This window comes from Suricata suricatta, chromosome 17 (genome assembly GCF_006229205.1).
Source record: "Suricata suricatta isolate VVHF042 chromosome 17, meerkat_22Aug2017_6uvM2_HiC, whole genome shotgun sequence".
Lineage (NCBI taxonomy): Eukaryota > Metazoa > Chordata > Mammalia > Carnivora > Herpestidae > Suricata > Suricata suricatta.
The window spans coordinates 54,805,939-54,825,735 of NC_043716.1; the positions used below are offsets into that span (position 1 = coordinate 54,805,939).

At 57.7% G+C, this 19,797-nt stretch overlaps 1 protein-coding gene across 2 annotated transcripts; it reads left to right on the forward strand.

The window, feature by feature from the left end:
• Positions 1–7,890: 7,890 nt before the first annotated feature.
• On the forward strand, positions 7,891–15,977 carry LOC115282663. 2 transcript variants are annotated; one of them, XR_003904716.1, is made up of 4 exons: positions 7,891–8,268; positions 12,366–12,669; positions 12,974–13,174; positions 13,897–15,977. XR_003904716.1 is itself a non-coding variant. In XM_029928796.1 (4 exons), the coding sequence occupies exons 2-4, from the start codon at positions 12,397–12,399 to the stop codon at positions 14,467–14,469; spliced, it is 915 nt and encodes a 304-aa protein (XP_029784656.1). In that variant the 5' UTR covers positions 7,891–8,268; positions 12,366–12,396; the 3' UTR covers positions 14,470–15,977. The 2 variants fall into 2 exon arrangements, 1 of the variants encoding a protein (XP_029784656.1); XM_029928796.1 differs by having other exon boundaries at positions 12,974–13,042.
• The last annotated feature ends 3,820 nt before the right edge of the window (positions 15,978–19,797 follow it).

The following is a 19,797-nucleotide window of genomic DNA, read 5'->3' on the forward strand; positions in this document are numbered from 1 at the left end:
GTCTGGGAACCTCGTGAGGCGTCAAGGATTCGTGCTGGACTCAGAGGACATCGCCGGTCCCTAGGACGGGGTGCAGAGAGGGGTTTGTAATCACATCTGGTTTTGGACACTGGCTGGAGATGGAGAACAGACAGCAGGCCACTGGCCAGGAGGCAGGGACAGCACGGAGGAGGCTTGAAAGATGCCCAGCACTGCGCGCGGCCAGCGGGCGGGGGGCCGACGCGGCCGAGGTGTCAGGAACAGAGCCGGCTGCCCATCCTCACGGCCGAGGCTCAGGGCCTGCGGCCGCCACCTGTTCGCACTGTTTCCAGGAGCACAAGCCCTTCTCGGGGCAGCAGGGTTGATCAGCTTCACGCTGAGAGGCGCCAAGACCGAGGGTGAACCTACTTAAAAAAAAAAAGTATGCATTTTTGAGAGAGCGAGTGTGAGCAGGGGAGGGGCAGAGAGAGGGAGGGACAGAGGTTCCGAAGCAGCTCCAGGCTCTGAGCTGTCAGCACAGAGGCCGACACGGGGCTCGAACTCACAAACTGAGATCATGACCTGAGCCGAAGTCAGATGCTCAACTGACTGAGCCACCCAGGCGCCCCAAAGGTGGGGGTGTTGTGGAGGGGCTCCCTCGGGTCCCCGTCAGGGGCATTCCCCCAGCCTGGGCTTCTGCCCCCTGCAGGTGGGCCAGGTGTCCGGCCACCTGCCTTTCAGGGCCTCCCCGACGGTCTCTCTCAAGCACCAGGGGGCCGGGGAGGCAGCTGCCGATGCTCAGAAGAACCCTCTTGGCTCCGTAGCGTTCCGCAGGCTGTGGGGCCTCGCGCCCGGCACCCGGTGCCCGCCGACACAGCGAGAGGCCGGCGGCCAATGCAGCGCGTTCTCTGCACCCCGCGTGGTGCCACAGCCGCGCTCCTTCATCCCTCTCGGCCGAGAATCCGCGCCCTGGGCCCCGCGGAATCGCAGGAGACGGATCGCTGACCGGCCGAGGCACCGTGCTCTACAAGGTTAAGCGTGTTTGCCCAAGAAATGCAGATAATGCTCTTATCATGTATGACCTTTACGGCATGTGGAACACAGTCCGTGACAAAAATGCCATCTTTTAAATGGTTTTCACACCAGGGTATCCAGCCATTCATCATGGTGCGTGTGAGTGCCCGGGCGCCGCCCAGGAAATCCCGGAGCCCGCAGGGTGCCAGCCCTTGCTCCATTATCATGGCCACGGCCCGAAGCGTCCAGGGCCATGTGGACTCCCCGAGGGCTCGGGGCCACGCCAGACCTGATAAATAGCTCTTTCTCGAGGCCTCTGCTGAGGGTGTGTGTTTAGCACCGAGAGTGTCCGTGACGCTGCGTGCCCCTCCCTCCCCCGCTGGGAGCCAGGGCACTGTTCAGGGTTTGGGGAGGGGGCGTGGGTAGTGCTGGCCAGCTCCTGCCTCCCCCTGCACGCCTAATTGGAGGACTGGCAAGCGACAGGATTCAGGGTATGCACCTCCACAAAGACACTCTCTGATGTCAGCCGGGAACATCTGCGCCATCCAATTAGGTGGCCGCCAGCCACACGTGGCTCGGGAGCCCCTGGAACAAAGCTGCTCCTAATGACAGGGGCTGTGATGGGAAGTACGGACCGATTTCAAAGCTTGGGACCAATGACAAATGCAAAATACGCGCTCCAAGAGTTTTAATGCCGATTCCGCGTTGAAATGGCAATGTTTCAGATACAGTGCGTTCAATAAAATGTATTATTATTATCGGATTTAATTTCGCCTCTTCCTTCTGGCTTGTTCATCGTGGCCCCCGGGACATTTACAATCCCAGACCCCGCTCGCGTTGTATTTCTGTTAGGCGCCCCGCTATCGGCCAGACACGGGCTCCAGTCAGAGACCCGGCCTGGGTGCGGGAAGGACGAGTGGGGAGCAGAAAAGAAGGCGGGGCCCCCTCACAGGTACCGCCAAGCTCACGGGCATGGGCACTGCGTGCGCCCAGACATCTGTGCAAGCCCGCGCCTTCTGGGGACTGCCGTGTTTTCCAAGCCTGAGACTCCAGCGCAGATGAGTTGAGCCACGCTCCACTTTATGAATAGATGTCAGTGATGACCTTGAGGGTAGACAGACAGAGGCAGCCAGCCCTCGCCCCGAGTTCCCCTTCGGAAGGGAGCGGGGGTGACCTCCGCAGGGAGCAGACTGTGGGCGTCCACCCCAAGCAACCCCCTGGGAGATGCTCACATCCCCCCGCCTGCGTGTCGGTGCCAACACCTGTCCTCGGCCGGCTCTTAAAATGACCAGGAGACGAACACTAAGTCACTGCACGGCTAAGCCCCGGAACCTCCTGGTGCGGTCTGGATGTCTCCCGGGCCACATCCGACCATAAGCCCATTGCCAACACCATCCAAAAACGTACCTGGGGTCCCCGCCCCGTGACCGTGAAAACGTTTCTCCATCGGAGCCATCCCGGGTCTGACTCCCGCACAAATGGAGAGTAAGCACCTTCTAGGGCCGAGGGCCGCAGGGCTTGCCTGTGCACGGAGGGCCCGCTGTCCCCTCTCTCTGAGGGGTTTGCCTGGCAGACTTTTTCGAGCGTCCCGGTTGCCAGACTCCCTGCGTGCTGAGGGCCCCGAGGCGGACATCTCACCCCCCTGCAGGGCGTATTAGCTGGTCATTCCAAACACGTGGGTGTGTGGCAGGAGGGCCACAAGCTCCCCGGGGGGATTAGGCCCCCCTGAGGATTTGGGAATGCACACGGAGGAGATGGTGGACAGGACGTCTCGGCTGTTTGGAAAGACCAGTTAGAGGCGCACCGGAGAGTCGAGGTGCAATTCTGGGCCAGGGCGTCATGTAAGCCCATCTCGGAGGAATGTGGCGAAGTGAACTGTGGGAAGGACATGGTGGGGGGCCTGGGGGACCCCTGGGCGGTTTGGTTTCAGTGAACTATAAAGGTCAAGGCCGGGAATGACAGGAGACAAAGGTGGAAGAGTAGATGGGGGTTGGGATGGATGGGCAGAGGGCCTTGAATGCCCCACCCAGGGATCCCCGCTTCCCCTGGAGGCAATGGGGCACCACTGAGGGGCTCTGAGCGGGGGCAGATGAGGTCAGATTTAGATTTTCCATGGGCGCCTGGGTGGCTCAGTCGGTTGAGCGTCCAACTTCGGCTCAGGTCAGATCTCACAGTTGGTGGGTTCGGCCCCGCGTCGGGCTCTGTGCTGACAGCTCAGAGCCTGGAGTTCCTTCGGATTCTGTGTCTCCTTCTCTCTGCCCCTCCCCCACTTGTGCTCTGTCTGTCTCTATGTCTCAAAAATAAGTAAATGTAAATTAAAAATTTTAGATTTTCCATAAACCGCTCTGGCAGCAAGCACTTGGAGTAGAATTAACCCCCAAGGGACAACGTCCATGGCTGAACTCCGACACTGGAACCAAGAATTAGGAACAGAGAAGAAGTGAATGTTCAAGAAATATTTAAAAGATGTAATTGGTCAGATTTAGTGTCACATTCAACGTGGGGGTCAAAGGAGACCCCCTGGGGGCGCTGTGTCTCCTAGAGGTGGGCTCTGATTTCCAGACAAGAGAAACCCACGGGCAAACCTCCAGTAAGACCCGAAGGCAGAAACCACATCCACCACGGCTGCGTCCGGAGCGCGAGTCGCCTTGCACCCGCCCAGCGACCACCTGCTGACCTCTGGCTGGCTGTCCGGCGGCCCAGGGCCCAGGGGTGACTCAGGGGCTGCCCACAGCGGCAGGTCAAACCCAGCTAAGGACCTATATAAAGATGTGATTGTAATCATGATGGGGGAGTCGAAGCACCTCATTAATTTCACGTGCAGGGTGGGGCCCGCCGGATCGCGCTTCCAGAAACTCACTGTTTGCTGGCCCCAAGACATCCCTGAGCGACGTCTGCTTGGGTCTAATTTAAGTATGTAAATTTAATGGTTCAGTAAGTAAAATTGCCTTTATTGTTTGGAACGGGATGTGCTATGATTTACGGGCCCAGCTGGCTCATCCGATGGGTCTCTGTGACGGAGTGGGTGATGGCCACGAAGCAGCTATAATTACGAAGAGCTCAGGGCCAGTGCGGAGAGAAACTCAGCCCCACGGGCCTGAGCACCATCGACCCAGCGGACTAAGAGCAGACCGGTGGCCGGCCAGGTGCTCTGACCCAGGGCCGGCCACCTGCCAACAGCCAGGGCGGGTTTGGGCTGGGACCCTCTGGGGGGTCACCGGGCAGGAGCCTGGGTTCCTGGGTGTTAAGGTGCATCAGAGCCGGGAGCACTCTGAACGGGCACGACTCTACGCAGTTTACCGTCCCTCCACCACCCAGTTTCTGACGCGATCCTACGTGCTCATCCTTCCCTCCTCCCAACATGCACCGCACCGTGCCTGCTGGGGCAGGGGCCACTGGTGAAGGGGGGGGGCCGGCGGGTGGGCAGAGCGGGGGCCAGCCCCAGGGCAGAGGTCAGCTGCAGCGCCGTGAGCAGGGCTCCCGGGGACCCGGTTTCTCTGTCTCACTGTGAAAGATGCCAGCACTCAGCGATGAGAAGGCAGCGTCTGGGGGGCAGGAGCTCCGAGCTCTCCCGCACTCGAGGATTCCGGTGAGAAGCCTCCTCCTGTCTGCCCAAGGTAACTGGGGAGTTCGCCCGAGCACACCCCAGCCCGACGGCAAGGGGCGGGTGAGGAGGGGACCAGGGGCCAACTAGGGCCGCCCTCAGCTCCTCCATCATCCCCGCCCTCAGCGCTCTTTCCACCTCCCCCTTCCTCTTGGAGAACCCCACCCCCCAAAAAGCCAGTACTGAACACCGGGTCCAGAGAAGACTGCTTGTTTCTGTTTCCTTTGTGTCACTTCGGTCCTGGGTCAGCTGATTCCCACGGGAGGAAAATCTGGTGACAAATGAGTTCGGGGACCTGCTCAGACGGGAAGGTCAGGATTCGACCTTTGGAGTGTGGGGTCCCAAGGACGCCCGTCCTGACATATGACAGTGGGTGGCCTCCTGCAGGAAGGGTGGGTTGTGAGAGGGGCTGAGAACATGTGCCCCCCCCCCCCCCCGCAGTGGGTGGGCGCATTCCAGAAGAGTCTAGGGAGGACCCTCCTGAGCTGAGCACCCGCCCCCAGGGGCTGGTTCTCTCCCTCATCAGGTTTCAGCCCGTTCTCTCCCCCAAGATTATCCTTATCAGGGTGGCAATAAATGAGCATGGCCACCTCGCAATTCTCCACGGCCGATTATCCACTTTGTGGATTATCTAAAGCCAATTTTTGCTTCTCGACCAGCGTTATCGCACCCCGCGGCCCTCCCCGCCCCACCTGAGGAGGGGTGGGGGCGGGGGGGAACGTCTGCTCATCTGCGACTCAGCCTCGGACAAGAACGCATTTGGGAGCCAGGCCCAAACCAGGGCGGAAGACGGGTGCTGTCCTCATGAGATAAACACCCGGGATTTTGGGTCACGTGCCTCGCTGATCCCGTTAACGCGACCAGAACACCGTGCCGACACGCCGCCGCCTCCGTATTTGCCTCCACTTCCCCTCTCCCCGTGGGGAGACAGCCCCCAAAACAGACCGACGACTGCAAACTGCCTCTGTTCGTGTTAGCAATGACAAGGACCTGCCGATGTCACCACGGGCTCACCGCGCGCCCAGCACCGAGACAGCTCAGGAGGTAGAAATCGATGGAGACAGAGAGACAGCACCCACCCAGGGTGGCTGGGCCCCCAGGGAGGGGACTCCGAGGCCAGGGTCAGAGTAAAAGTCATTTAATCAAGAGGGGAGGGCAGGAAGTTGCAGCGGTGGGTGAGGGCTGGAGGCAGCTGATAGAAGCACCTCATTCCTACGATTACCGCTGCAGGCAAACGTAGCTCTCCGGCCAGGCAGCCAGTTCTGGGAGACGGGTGCCCCGCCTGGAGCCTGGGAGGCTTCCCACCAGCTCCCCGCACACCCTCGGTGGAGGGTTGCTTCGGGGGCATAATTCATCAGCCCTTCAGCTTGTGCCTCTACCTCCAAGGACCCTGACCCAGGCAGTGAGTGCTGGTGTAAGAGCAAACAGAGGTCAATGTCAAGGGGCTCTGAGAGGGACACCAACGGTGTCTGCTACACCATTGTAAGAGGAAATTACTCCCCGAGGCCATGCAGTTAATGGGAGACAGAGATTCTTCTCCAAAACCCACAGGACTTCCCCCCACCCCCGCCCCAGACCATGACCCTGCCAGAGGACCCCTGCCCGGCGATGCCCCCTGTGGGCCTGCCCCCATGGGTCAGACGCACAGCTCCCAGGTCAGAGGACACGTGGGCATCCCTGCTGACCCTCCCCCCTGCTCCATTACCCCTTCAAGGTCGAGGGCCAGGGACACGGTGAGAGACTGACCTTGAAAAAACTGTTTTTTCCACTGGCACAAAGAAGGCTGGCGGGAAGACACATCCCGGAGAAGCGGACCCCTCGCACCTGCTGCTGGGGACGGAAGGGGGCGCAGCCGCTGGCGAAGTCAGTGTGGGGCTTCTGTCTCCATCAGTGCAACAGGACTTCCGAGTGACCCAGCAATTCCGCTCCTAGAAATACACCCAAAAGAATCAAAAATAGTTCAAAAAGAACTTGAATACAGATGTTCACGGCTGTGCCGTGTACAACGGCCAGAGATGGCAAGGGCCCAAGGGTCCCTCCGCTGAAGAAAGGGTAGGCAGAGGGTGGTGAATGCAGACACGGAAGTGCTGTCTCCGCCACGGAAAAGGGCGGAGTTCCGGCACATGTGGCCACACGGATGGACCTGGGTTCCATTACGGGAAGTCATGGCCCCCGTTGTGCGAGTTCTGTTTACATCAAGTGTCTAGATGGAGAAATCTATGGAGACAGAAAGCAGATTCCTGATTGCAGGACTGCAGGGAGACAGAATGACGTGTGCCCATTTATTGTGGGGTTTTCTTTTCGGGAGATGAAGACGCTAGGGACCTGGATAGTTCTGATGGCTGCACAACATCAGAGGGTACTAAATACCGTGGAATGGTATTTAAGATCTTTAAAATGGGGGGCGCCTGGAGAGCTCTGTCGGTTAAGCATCTGACTGTCAGCTCAGGTCATGATCTCATGGTTTGTGGGTTTGAGCCCCACATCAGGCTTTGTGCTGACAGCCCGGAGCCTGGAGCTACTTCGAATTCTGTGTTTCCCTCTCTCTCTCTCTGATCTTCCCCCACTCGTTCACTCTCTCTCGCTCTCTCTCAAAAATAAACATTTAAAAATTTTTAATCATTAAAATGGTAATTATGGGGGTGCCTGGGTGGCTCAGTTGGTTAAGGGTCCGGCTTCAGCTCAGGTCATGATCTCACGGTTCGTGAGTTTGAGCCCCGCGTCAGGCTCTGTGCTGACAGCTAGCCCAGAGCGTGGACCCTGCTTCAGATTCTGTGTCTCTCTCTCTCTCTGACCCTCCCCTGCTCGCGCTCTGTCTCTGTCTCTCAAAAATAAATAAATAAATAAACATAAAATCAAATTGTATACTGAAAAGTTGCTTTCAGTATCAACTTCAAAAAATAAGTAAATAAAATAAATAAATAAAATGGTAATTATGCATAATGTATATTTTACTACAGTAAAAAAAAAAAAGTAGACACCCACCCCAGAAGAAAGAAGAAGTGACAGTGAGGTTATAAACATTTACTGCACATAATTCAGAATGAGAAACCACGCCTGGAACGGAGCACCTGGGGACAAACCCAAACCAATAATAATAACATAATAAGACCTAACAGCTGTGGGAATAAAATCGTCTCTTTGGCTCACATGTGGATAATCGAGAGTTAACTCTTAATAAAATAATAAAACGCAGGCGCAGTGGGAATAAAGACCTCCTTAGCCAACTGCCAGAGATCATATTCATAAAATAATGACTCCCTTTTTTTATTTCCTTTGTTTTATTGTACAAGACGTAATTGTCGCTGGGCCATCCCCCAACTTCCAGGGGAAGGTTATTGTCAATCAAGATGAAAAGTGTCATAATTTAAGTCTGTCCCAGCCTGACGGGAAGTCCATATGGTCTTGACGGGAGGCGCGTGGAGAGGAGGGTTCGGAGCCATGATTGACACTGTCACCGGCAGGCGGGCCTTCTCCTGGACCTCCGGGGACCACATGCACCAGCCAGCCACTTGGACGAGTCCCCAAGCCCTGCAGAAAATGGAAGAAAGGAGCAAGGATCCCTGCCCAGCAAACCTGGGGAGGACAGATTACAGTGACAAACACGGAGAATAATTGATTTCCGTTTTCTCCCCCAAGGGCGCCGGAAGCTGGAACCTTTACAGCAAATAACGCATCCTGGAAGTCTGGGGGTCAGTCACATCTGGTTTTGTTATTGCTGCATTGCTGTGGGGGTTTGGGTTTTGCTTGTTTTATATTGTTTTGTTTTGTCTGATACTGGGAAGTTTGGTTTTGCAAGGATGCTTACAGGCGACTAGGCATTAAAGGGTCACGTGTTACGTGTGCCCTGAACCTGTACTCAGCCGGGGCTGGAGGATCCACTGCCAGAAGGCAATGCCACTTCAGCCAGAGGCACCCGGACGAGAGGGATCCTCGAAGCAGGACATCCCCGGTCCGTCCAGTGTCCAGCGCTCCAGACAGAGCCTCCTGGGAGACGCCTCCGGACACCCCCGTGTGAGACGGGGCGACGCTCCTTCCCGGATCCCTTGTGCGGAGCCTTAGTCTCCTCAGAGTGCACACAGCGGGTCCTGGCTCCGTCTCCGGAGCCGCCACCTCCCCCTCCCAGGCTGTTGCTTTTTATTTTAAACGAGCACCATCTGAACAGCAACGTTAAGTGCGCAAGCAGCCTGTCTGGTCCCCACTCCTTCCAGGTCCACTGGCCCCGGGGGGTCGGCCGAGTCCCTCCAGGGAAATCAGAATATTGGGAAGAGGCTCCGGGAATTTCCAACAAGAGCAGAAGGCTGCAGACAGCGCATGCCCACCACCCGACACACACGCGCACACGCACACACACGCACACACCAGCTCAAGCTCTCTCTACTCTCGGGAGCCCCCACACACCTCACTGGCATCCAGTCTCATTAACTGATTGCTTCTCCCGCTGTAATATGCTGGGCTGTTCAGAAAACCTCCTCCTGTTTTTGCTTCCCCGCTGTCCCTTTGAGAGAGGCCTGTTTTGATTAATATTAACACCCCGCCTGAACCTCTTTCCCAACCGTTTCAAAGGGCAATTTCTCTTTTCGGCAGAGGCGCCGATCAGTCGACTTAAATCAAGGGTGGGGATCGATATGGAGGGTGGAGGAAGCGGATCCGGGGGCGCCGGGGGCCAAGACTGGACCTCTTTCCTTTTCTCCCCCCGCGTCTCTCCGTTCTCCTGCGCAGACCGAGCTGGTGCGTGCTGGAGCGTGGTCTTGCAGGATGCATTGCTACAAGCCCGAAACCACCAAATTACCTCTGAAACCATGTGATAATCAGCTGGGCAGGGCAGGAGACGTCCGCCTCCAGCACCATCCTGCCCGACCTGCGCGGCGGCTGCACCCCTCCTCCGCTCCAGGGCCCCTGCTCTAGGGGGGCGGGCAGCCCTTTCGCTGGAGAAGCCAGCCTCTCTCTGCCCACGAGCTGGCCTGGGCCAGGGCACCAGCCCCGGGCGGCGGCAGGCCCCCAGGTCCCCAGCCTGCTCTCCCTCCCCTCCCCCTGCCCTCATCCCCGCTCTCCTCCCTCCGCCCCACCCCTTCTTTCCTCTCCCCAGAGCTGCTGTAACTGACATTTTCCATGTGACAGGTTCTGTTTTCCCTGCCTCCGGTTGTCAGGGAAACAAGCGCAGAGGACCTCAGCCAGGGAGCCGTTAGCTGCCTTTTTAAGGGGCCCTGGACATAAACAGCACTTTCCATAATGGGAGCTGGGCACAGAGGTTTAAAAAAAAAAACAGTGCAAAAGAGGGGGCTAAGGTGAAAAAAGGAGCCCCTCCATACCGGGTTAATGGGACAGTGAAGGATGAAAAGACAGATCCCAGAAAGATTTACACTCTTCTGGACAAAACCAGCCACCTTCCTGAAAGGTCTGATTCTCTCCGTGATGTGCAGAAAAGCAGACACCTGGCCCCCAGCCCTGACGTCTTCACTGAGACCAGAGACCTGCTTGGGGCTGTGGCTCCAATGAGCTGTGGGGGGCGGGGGGTGGGTCCATCAGGATTGAAACGCTCAGGCTGAAAAGATGCTGTTCGTGAGGCACTAGGGGCCAGGCAGACCCATCCTCGGAGAAAGGCTGGGGGCCCTTGTTTCTCTAGCCTCACTCATGCCCTCTGTAAATGGGGGGAGAGGTGCAGGAGTCTGGGAGAAAATGGCCAAAGAGCAAAGCGGCAGAGGGGAGTTGGCCCCGCCTTCAGGAAGCCAGCTGGGATTGAGTGGACAGAGGCACCCTCTCAAAGCAGCCACTTCCCCACCCATGTTGTTTGCACACACGTGCGTGCACGGGTGTGCATGCATGAGCCCAGACATGGAGGTGCAGTGAGCCCAGCCCTCTGCAAGCCCGGGGGGAGGGCTGTTTATTTGCAGACCGTCCAAGGCAGCACCTCTGGTTTCCCTTCAGTGTCTCGTTCCCCTCCGCCCTCACCCCTACCCCAGTTTCCCGCTCCCCACCAGCTTGTGCCCGAGTCTGCCCAGAAGTCTTTGCCCTGCCCACCCTCCCAGTTTACCAAATAGGAGGGCACCAATAAACCAAATCTCCCATGATGGGGAATAACCATTAGTTACTATTCATTCTGTGCCCATCGCTACTGGTTTCCACAGCGTTGTCATGAAACACCTTTATATCCTGTTTCTAACGAGTTTAAACGCCCTCCCCTCTCTGGGTTTCAGGTCTGTGTCCCCTGGTCTCCTGAACTGTGGAGATTCAGACGGGAACGTGCTCTCTCCACACTGGCTCCATCCCCGGAAGTCCCTAACGCAAGGCGACCCATCCTCCTCTCCCCCCGCCCCCCATCGCTCGGACCATCAGCATATCTGTCAACTCTGGATTCTGTCTCTTGAGTGTTTCCGAGCCCCTCTCCAATCTCCACCCCTCCTGCTTCTAGCAGCTTCCCTGAGTAATGACAGCTGGCCCGGCTGGTGCCTGCCCCACCAGTACCCCCGTGCCCTCCCCATCCACCAGGCTGCTGCCAGCAATGGGATCTCTCCTTACACCAACCTGCTCCCCACCCAGCCCCCCAGGGATTCGAACTTGAGAGCACCTGATCCAAAACCCTGAGCCTGGTGCTCATCACCCTTCACCTTCCGACCTTGACTCAGCCTTCCTGATCCGTCTCCTGCGGGCACCCTGGCCCCTCCCCCTTTCACACCTCCATTGTTCCAGCCTGGAAGTTTCCTCCTCCTTATCCTGGCTCTGCTTAGCGATGCCCACCCTCGAAGTGCCACCTCCAGCCGGAGCCCATCTGCCCTCCCTGGTCACATTGGCACCACCCCCCCATTTTGCCCTCACCTCTTCTGTTGAGCGGCCCAGGTCTGCTGCGTCCTCAAAGAGCCGAAGACTCTTTGCCACCTGAGAACTGGCCGACTCCCAGCACAGCCCACTGGGCAAAGCAGGTGCACAGCCCACCGGGCACAGCAGGTGCACATACCTGTCGTCTCTTCGTCCCCATGGCTGGCCCCGGGAGGGTGGAGACAGGCCTCCCTGTAACAGAGGGGCCGCGTGGTAACATCCTGAGCAGCACACCCACGCAGCACGCCTGCCCGCGCCCAGGACAGCGTCCCCGCATGACAGAAGATGGCCAGGACAAGAGGCGAGCCTCCCTGAAGTGGCCCCACCAGACCCCTTCACGAGGAAATGTCGGAAACAGTTTAAAGTATGGATTCGACTCTCTTCCTTAACAAGTTTGAGGAGGACAGGAACGCGTGGTCCACAATCCCAACACCCAGATGCCCCTTTGAGATGTTTTTCTGAAAGGGAATAATTCCGCCTTTCAAAGCTAATTCACAGCACACGCTGAGAGATGGGCAGTCTCCCGACGTGGGGTCAGGCAGCCCGGGGTTATTTGCAACGTGGCCCAGTGGCAGGTGCACAGACCGAAGCACACACGAGAGGGGACGCTGGACACGGGGCAGCTGTGGCGCTGGCCCGAGGGAGGGATGTCCCCAGAGCCCAGGCCGGCCGGGGGTGGAAGGAGACAGGTGCCAGGCGGGGGAGCTCAGGGTCTGCATCGGGGAGCCAGGGGGCTGCTACCTGCACAGCCGTAGTTGAGAAAAATGTCATCGATCACATGGAAGGAGGCTGAAAAGAGGCAGCCAGGCACCCCTGAGAGGTTGTGCGTGGCAGAGGACCCGGGAAGGGCAGAGGTCAAGGTGAAGCACTTGTCTGGGCCAGAGGGCTCATGGGTGCCTGGCCTTCCCAGCAGCTCACTTCATGTCATTCTATTTATACATGGTTCTTTCTGAACTCCGGACCATCGCAATAGAGCCGCTGTGAGATCAGGTTCAGGGACCAGCATGCCGATATGGATACGCACGCTAGACAGAGGCCAGGTGCAAGGTCGACCACCGGGGCCAGGCGGCTGGGAGGAGGTGGGAAGTGTGGTTCTGGAACCGTCCGGTCTCCGTACCCCCCACCCGCCTGACTGTGGCATGGATCCGGTGGGAAGAGGCCTTCAAGGACCAGCCTTCAGTTCCTGCCTCATCATCTCCTGGGGATTCCGGTCGGGCCTGGCAGAGCGGCGGGCAATCGGCACCTTCTCTGGCAATGCCCGACACTGTGGAATAGCAGTGAGTGAATTCTGAGCTGGTGGGTTTGGGGTAACCCGGAGGGTCTCTGGGGCCATAGCCTCCCTTTCCGGGTGGTCTGCTCCTTGGGCAAAGGCTGGCTGCGGGGTCCGGATCCCCCCCGCAGGTGTCTCTGATGGGGCATCTCAGCCCAAGCTCTGTGCATGTGCCAGGGGTTGGGGCTGTCCTGTGGGCCGGCGAGAGCACGAGGCATCCGGAGCGGGTGAAACCGTCCGAGCGGATGTGCAGGGCCCGCCCACCTCTCTGCCTGGTTCTGACCCCCAGAAACCTCCTGCTTTCTTTCCAGGAGCAAAGGGAGCCGATCTGTCATGAAGGACAAGTTCATCCCGGGAGGCCGGGCCGATCCCGGGCCCAGGTGGGACCTGCCTTTCAGTGTGCTGTGTCTTCTCGGCAACCCCGTAAGAGCCTTCCCTTACCTGCATGATGCTGGCTCCATCCATTACATGGACCGTCAGAGGACAATGCAGGGAAACTGAGGCCCAGAAAGGTTAGAGCAACTGTCCAAGGGGCCACAGTCAGGGCCGACCCAAAAAGGGTGCCTTGTAACTTCTAAGTTGAGGCCCTTTGTGGACAGTACGGCCTCCCAGGTCCTTGGGAACAGTCATGGCAAAAGAGGACCAAGGGGGACGCCGATGGCCTGGTCCCAGATCCCTGCCTCGTGTGGTTACAAGGCGTGAGGTTGGGGAGGGGGGCGGGGGGTCAGGAACCAACTGAGGAAGATCTCAAAGGCAAGGTCAAATGCTTCAGCTTTTCCCAAGAGCCATAGGGACCTGGCATCTTGCCAGCATGGGGTGGTCATGAGGGTGAGCTGGGCGCCCAGGGGACCGTGCGGCTGGTCCAGGGCTTGAGGAGTCAAGGTGGAGGAAGCCACGCTCTTTGGCCTCTGCCGCTGGTGCAGGGCACCCCAAGCCAGGCCTGCGTCCATGACGCCCCGGGTTCTAGGCCACGCCAGCGGCCCCCCAGGGCAGGCAGCTCTGCTCTGAGGCCCCCAGAAAGTCTTAGGAGGCCCCTTTCCCCAGGGTACCTCCATCCGCAGTGTCTCTGACCCTGGGTTCCCGCCGTCCATGGGTTCCCTCCATCCATGGGGTCTCTCCGTCCATGGGGCCCCTCCGTCCATGGGGTCCCTCCATCTATGGGGTCCCTCCGTCTATGGGGCACATCCGCTCCTGGAGCACCAGGAGACCTCCTTTCTCTTTTCCTTCCTTCCAGCACTGGCTGGCTGCCTCCAGGCCTGTGTACTGGATCCAAATTAACTGCCCTCCAGTTCTGTTTCACGCGGCAGATTCGTGTATGCTGCTAAAAATACAAGCACATGACTCACCACCTCTGAAGAGGGAAAAGAGAGGGAACTCTGCATGGCCTTTCTGCTCCTTGGAGCCCGGCCTGGGTGCCAGCAGGGGCCGAGGGCCTGAGAGCGGGCATGGAGCTCACTCACAGCTACAACAGAGGCAGAGAGAGAGAGAGACGCCCGGCCGGGACCGCGGGCTCCGGGCCGCCGGCCACATGCTCCGGGCGCGACACCACAGTTGGCCAGGAACCTTTTGCGCCATTTCTTTGAGTCCTTCCTCTGCTCCACTTTTCAGGGCGTTGCCCTGTGAGAGGAGCGGATCTCAGTGCTTGTTTGTGTCTTTGCATTCTGCCCGTCCCACCACCGTCCCGCTCAGACCGGCCTTGGGGACGCCACACGCCCGGACGGCCGGCTGCTGCCGGACCTCCCTCGTCCCACCAGGGGAGAGCAGGTTGCCGGGGGCATCGGCAGCGTCTCAGCTTTGCCTACCATGAGCAGGACAGACCCATCCTGCCCCTCCTCTCCGGATGCCCCCACGGACCTCGAGCCCAGCACCCTGCCCTGGGAAGGCCGTGCTCCCTCCTGCCTCCGCACCCGCTTCTGCCCCGGGGCCAAGACGCTGGAAGAAATGAGTCTCTGGAATTGGGGACTGGTTCAGGCGGCCCCCACTTCCTCCTTGTCCAAACGAGGGCGTTAGCAGGTGCCCCCAAGGGTGACGTGAGATTACGGGAATGTAAGCCTGTAAGTCGCCAGCCCCACGCCTGGCCAGAGAGGGAGACCCGTGTGGTCACGGATTAACGCGCATTGTTCGTTACGGTGTCCGCACCCCGGCTCTGCTCTCCCGACATGGGGCCACACTCGCCCTGTCGCCGCCCCACATCTGGGTCTCTGGCCCCTCTCCTTCCTGGGCCCCTCAAGTCTCTGCGTCATGGACCATTGGCTGAAAAGCAAACTCTGTAAGTCCTCACCCCTGGGAAGCAGCAGCTGAAGAAAAGAGAGCCTTCCAGAGAATTTTCTTGGCAGCCAAGGCCTCCGATGAATCAGGACTCTTTTCAGTCCCTGACTTTCTTTCCAGGTGAACCCCTCCGGGCACAGAGCCGGCAGGAATGGGCTTTCGGGGGACACGGGAGAAAGGAAACAGATCTGTGCTCAGGAATAAGGTGCCGACGGCTCCCTGCCGGGCTCCCAAGGAGACCTGCCCTGCTGTGTTCCAGGACTGAGGGGCCAGAGGCCCTTCCGAGCATGAGGACCCCCCACGGAGGCTACCTCCTCCTCCCTGAGGCATCCCCCCCCCCCGCCCCTGCACTTGGCTCCCTGAAAATCACCTACCTAGTGGTGGTCCTCAGTGTGGAACAGGGGACAGGGAAGGGGACTTGGCGTGGGGGCGGGGCCCTGAAACAAGAATGTGACCAGAGATGGCCGGCCACACGCCCACCTGGGGCCAGTGCCTCTGTGCCCAGTGCCCCGGGACCCCCCAGCCCTGAACGGCCAGCAGTGAGCCATCAGGCCAGCTGTGGGCAGCGCTGCCCCCACTCCAGCCCCTTCTCCGTTCTCCTCTGCGAGAGGAGTACCGCAGAGAGCAGGGCAGCCAGGATGCCCAGTCCCCGGGACCCTCAGGCACGGCGGGCGCTTAATGACCGGCCGCCCCTCCGTGCCTCTGATGCACTGGAAAACGCTGGAAGGTAGCTGTTAGCAGCAGACCACATTAAACAGCGAACCGATCCAACTAGAGGTCTGGTCGAGTGGGCTCGGCACCCCCCCACGCCGCCACACATGCACCCCCTTTGTGGGAGCCGGGCATGGCCTCCTTGATCCAGAGGCAGTTAATTACCCTGCAGCAAAGCCCTGTGGGGGGGAGGGGAGCGGGAAGTGGGAAGAAAAGCCCGTAATTAAACCTTTGAGTGCAAAATGTTCTTTCCATGTTGGAGACTGATTGAACCAAAAAAGAGGTGGGTCCTGCCAGGAGGTTCATTCCCAAACTGGCCGCCCTGGTTCAACTTGGAGGTAAGCGGGACTTATTTTTTTTTAAGTGGTGGACTGTTAGAATTTTATGTTTATTATCCTGCCCGCCAATATGCTCCCTCCTCCTTGCCCTTCTGGGTCGGCCCCAACGTGCCCACGCCTGCATCTGTGCCCCTGCGGGGCCGGCCCCGGCTCCTGACTGGCTTTGCCCACAGGAAGAGCAGAGGTGGCGGAGCTCCGGCTTGCGAGGCGCTCGTGGCCCTGGGAGCCCCGGGACCCCCGCGGAAGGGGCCCCGGCTCACCCCCCGGCGCCTGCGAGGGCCTTCGAGGGCCATCCAAGCGGCAATCCTGCGACCCGCCAGCCCGCCGCCGGCCCGGATGTGAGGGAGGCTGTCCTGGAGCCCTGGGCCCCGCGGGGTCGCCACGCAGAGCAGCCTGACCCCCCAGATGACCCACGGAAAACCGAGAAATCACAAATACGGTTCTCAGTCACCCGACCTGGGGGTCACTTATGCTTTTATTTTTAAGTTTATTTATTTATGCTGAGAGAGAGACAGAGAGTACGAGCAGGAGGGGCAGAGAGAGAATCCCAAGCAGGCTCCCTTCTATCAGCTCAGAGCCAGATGCGGGGCTTGAACTCACGAACCTCCAGGTCATGACCTGAGCCAAAACCAAGAGTCAGATGCTTAACTGACTCAGCCCCCCAGGCGCCCCTGTGGGTCACCTGTTCCTTAAAGGACCTTCCATCCTCTACCCCACGGCGCTGCTGGGAGGCAAACACTCTGTCTTAGTTAAATGAGTCTTTCCCTGCCTGGAGCAGCACCCAGTAGAGAAGCGCCCAGTGATCGGGGCTGCACGTGCACACACGTGCACACATGTACACACACACGTACACACGCGCACACACGGGCACAGACACACTCCCCCCATGGCACTTATCTCCTAAATGATCAGAGACACATGAGTCTGAACCATCCTTCCCACAGATTTCCCGTGGAAAATCCTCCTGTGCCTACGGCGCCTGGCAGCCCTGGTCCGGGGCTGGGGCCACCCACGTTCTCTGGCCTTGCGGACGGTCCCTCTAAACGCTGACCAAGGCACACCCCCGCCCCGGGGTCCTGGGTCATCTGCAGGGACGGTGCCCTGACCGTTTCGGCCGATGTAGATGTGACCAGAGCTTCTCACAGCAGCCTGAGCCCCTGCCTGTACCCGCTGTGATCTGAGCCTGAGAAACGGCAGAACCCTCCGGCCCCTCCCCCTGCACCAACGGGGCTCCGAACTCACCTGCTTCTACATAAAACATCTTTTTAGGGTTACGTATTTATTTTTCAGACAGAGAGAGATCGAGCAGGGGAGGGGCAGAGAGAGGGAGAGAGAGAGAGAGAGAGAGAGAGAGAGAGAGAGAGAGAGAGAGAGAGAGAGAGAGAGATGGAGAAATAGAATCCCAAGCAGGCTCTACACGGTCAGTGTGGAGCCCGATGCGGGGCTTGATCCCACAAACCACGAGGTCATGACCTGAGCCGAAATCAAGAGTCAGATGCTCAACAGACTGAGCCACCCAGGTGTCCCCTATTTAAGGTTTCCAAGTGGCCGGACACACGCCCCCACAGCCCTGCACGCAGCAGCCCTCCAGTGTGCAAAGCCTAAGACTGCTTATTTCAGGGGCGCCTGGGGGGCTCAGTCAGTTGAGCGTCCGACTTCGGCTCAGGTCATGATCTCACAGTTTGTGGGTTCGAGCCCCGCATTGGGCTCTGTGCTGACAGCTCGGAGCCTGGAACCTGCTTCAGATCCTGTGTCTCCCTCTCTCTCTGCCCCTCCCCTGCTCATGCTGTCTCTCTCAAAAATAAATAAACATTTAAAAAATAGATTATTTCAGTACTGTTTGTAATAGTAAAAGAAATTTTGAGCATCTGTGTCCAAACACAAGTATCCAGTGAACCAAATGAAAAGACACAAAAAAGGGTGTTTTTTGGTGGGTGTGGGAGGAGCCAAGTAGAGTATATGCTTTTTAGGGTTAGAATAAAATACTCAAATATTATCTACAATATTTATCTCAATGATATAGCTTGATATTTTAAAACATGTCCTATGAAATGATAATTTAGAAATAATGCTTTTTCCCACCCGTTTATTTGGTGAAACAGCCTTTTCTTCATCGTCAACCAGGTGTCCACATCCCCACGAAGTCCCCTTCTGGGTCACTGCACACTTCTCAGAGGTCACCAGGCCACGGGACACTTTCTCTCCGGCCACAGGGGCCTGGTCACCCCCTGAGGACAGCGCCCCCTTGTGTAACCTCGTCCATCCTGCGGGGGCGCAGTCACACTTCCCACCGGCAGCCACTTGAATCGCATTTTCTACTGACACTTAAAGTCTTGTTTCCAACAGCATGACTGAAGTCTGGTCCGTGAAATGTAAGTAATTCCTGGGTTTAAAAAAAAAACATTGCCTTATATCAAATCATGCACAGTAAATGTCTACCAAGGGATTCCCTTAGTTATGATGTGTCCATACAATGGAAAACCGTATCACCTTTTAAAAAAATTTTTTTATGTTTACTGATTATTGAGACAGAGAGAGACGGAGCATGAGCAGGGGAGGGGCAGAGAGAGAGGGAGACATGGAATCCGAAGCAGCTCCAGGCTCCGAGCTGTCAGCACAGAGCCCAACGCGGGGCTCGAACCCACAAACCATGAGATCATGACCTGAGCCGAAGTCGGACACTCAACCGAATGAGCCACCCAGGCGCCCCTATATCACCTTTAAAAAAAAACAAGATAGGGGCACGTGGAGGGCTCAGTCGGTTGAGCATCTGACTCTGATTTGGGCTCAGGTAGTGACCCCAGGGTGGTGGGATGGAGCTCTGGGTTGGACTCCATACCGGGCATGGAGCCTGCTTTAGCTTCTCTTTCCCTCTGACTCTCCCCAGCTCTGTGTGTGTGTATAAGTTAAATTTTAAGTAAACAAATAAATAAATTTTTTAAAATGATGTGGGGCTCAAACTCTGCCAGATGGTGATCTGGGTGCAAGTCGCATGCTCACCCGACTGAGCCATGCAGGCACCCACGAAGTCCCTTTATTTCAGCAGGCTCCACACCCAACGTGGGGCTTTGAACTCACAACCCCAAGATCAAGAGTCAGACGCTCTACAGACTGAGCCAGCCAGGGGCCCCTGGTAACCTCCAGTTTCTGGATTTGGGTTCAGGTCACACTGAAACGGTCACTTGGCAAAAACCATATCAAGCTGTGCATCTATAATGTGTGTTGTGTTCTGCCTGCTCATTCTGTGCGTACGTGGGGCTTTAATAAATGAGTCATGTACGGGGCACCTGCGGGGCGCGGGGGGGGGGGGCGGCTCGGTGGGTTTACCAGCCGACTCCTGGGTCATGATCTCCCGGATCATGAGTTCAAGCCCCGCGTGGGCTCCGTGATGACAGTGCAGAGCCTGCTTGGGGTTCTCCCCCTCTCTCTCTCTCTCTCTCTCTCTCTCTCTCTCTCTCTCTCTGTCCCTTCTCCACTCGTGCTCTCTCTCTCTCTCTCCTTCTCTCAAAATAAACTTAAAAATAACTGAATAAATGACTTACGTATGAGACGAAAGCTAATACAATTTTTACGAGACAAATACTTGAGTAAAAACACATTTCAGTGCTGAACTCCTAGTAGGTGGTGCATCATTTTTTAAAGCATGAGGAACTCAGACAAGGTTACAGATTCCTGATTTTCCCGGGTTTTCTCTAAGCAATGGCTCCTACATCTCCATGTAATATGCCTAAATGTTCTTCTAATGACAAAAAGGAATAGTAATTATTCCAGCAAGTTTAGGTACAGACCCTGCCCCTGCTTCTGTCTGCCCTCCTCTG

Excerpts from the sequence above, each read along its gene's own strand:
- LOC115282663 (XM_029928796.1), top strand. The coding sequence starts at position 12,397 with ATGCCGATATGGATACGCACGCTAGACAGAGGCCAGGTGCAAGGTCGA. Across the intron at positions 12,670-12,973 it reads CCCGACACTGTGGAATAGCA|GAGCAAAGGGAGCCGATCTG; the intron begins GTGAGTGAATTC and ends CTTTCTTTCCAG. Across the intron at positions 13,043-13,896 it reads CGGGCCGATCCCGGGCCCAG|CACTGGCTGGCTGCCTCCAG; the intron begins GTGGGACCTGCC and ends CCTTCCTTCCAG.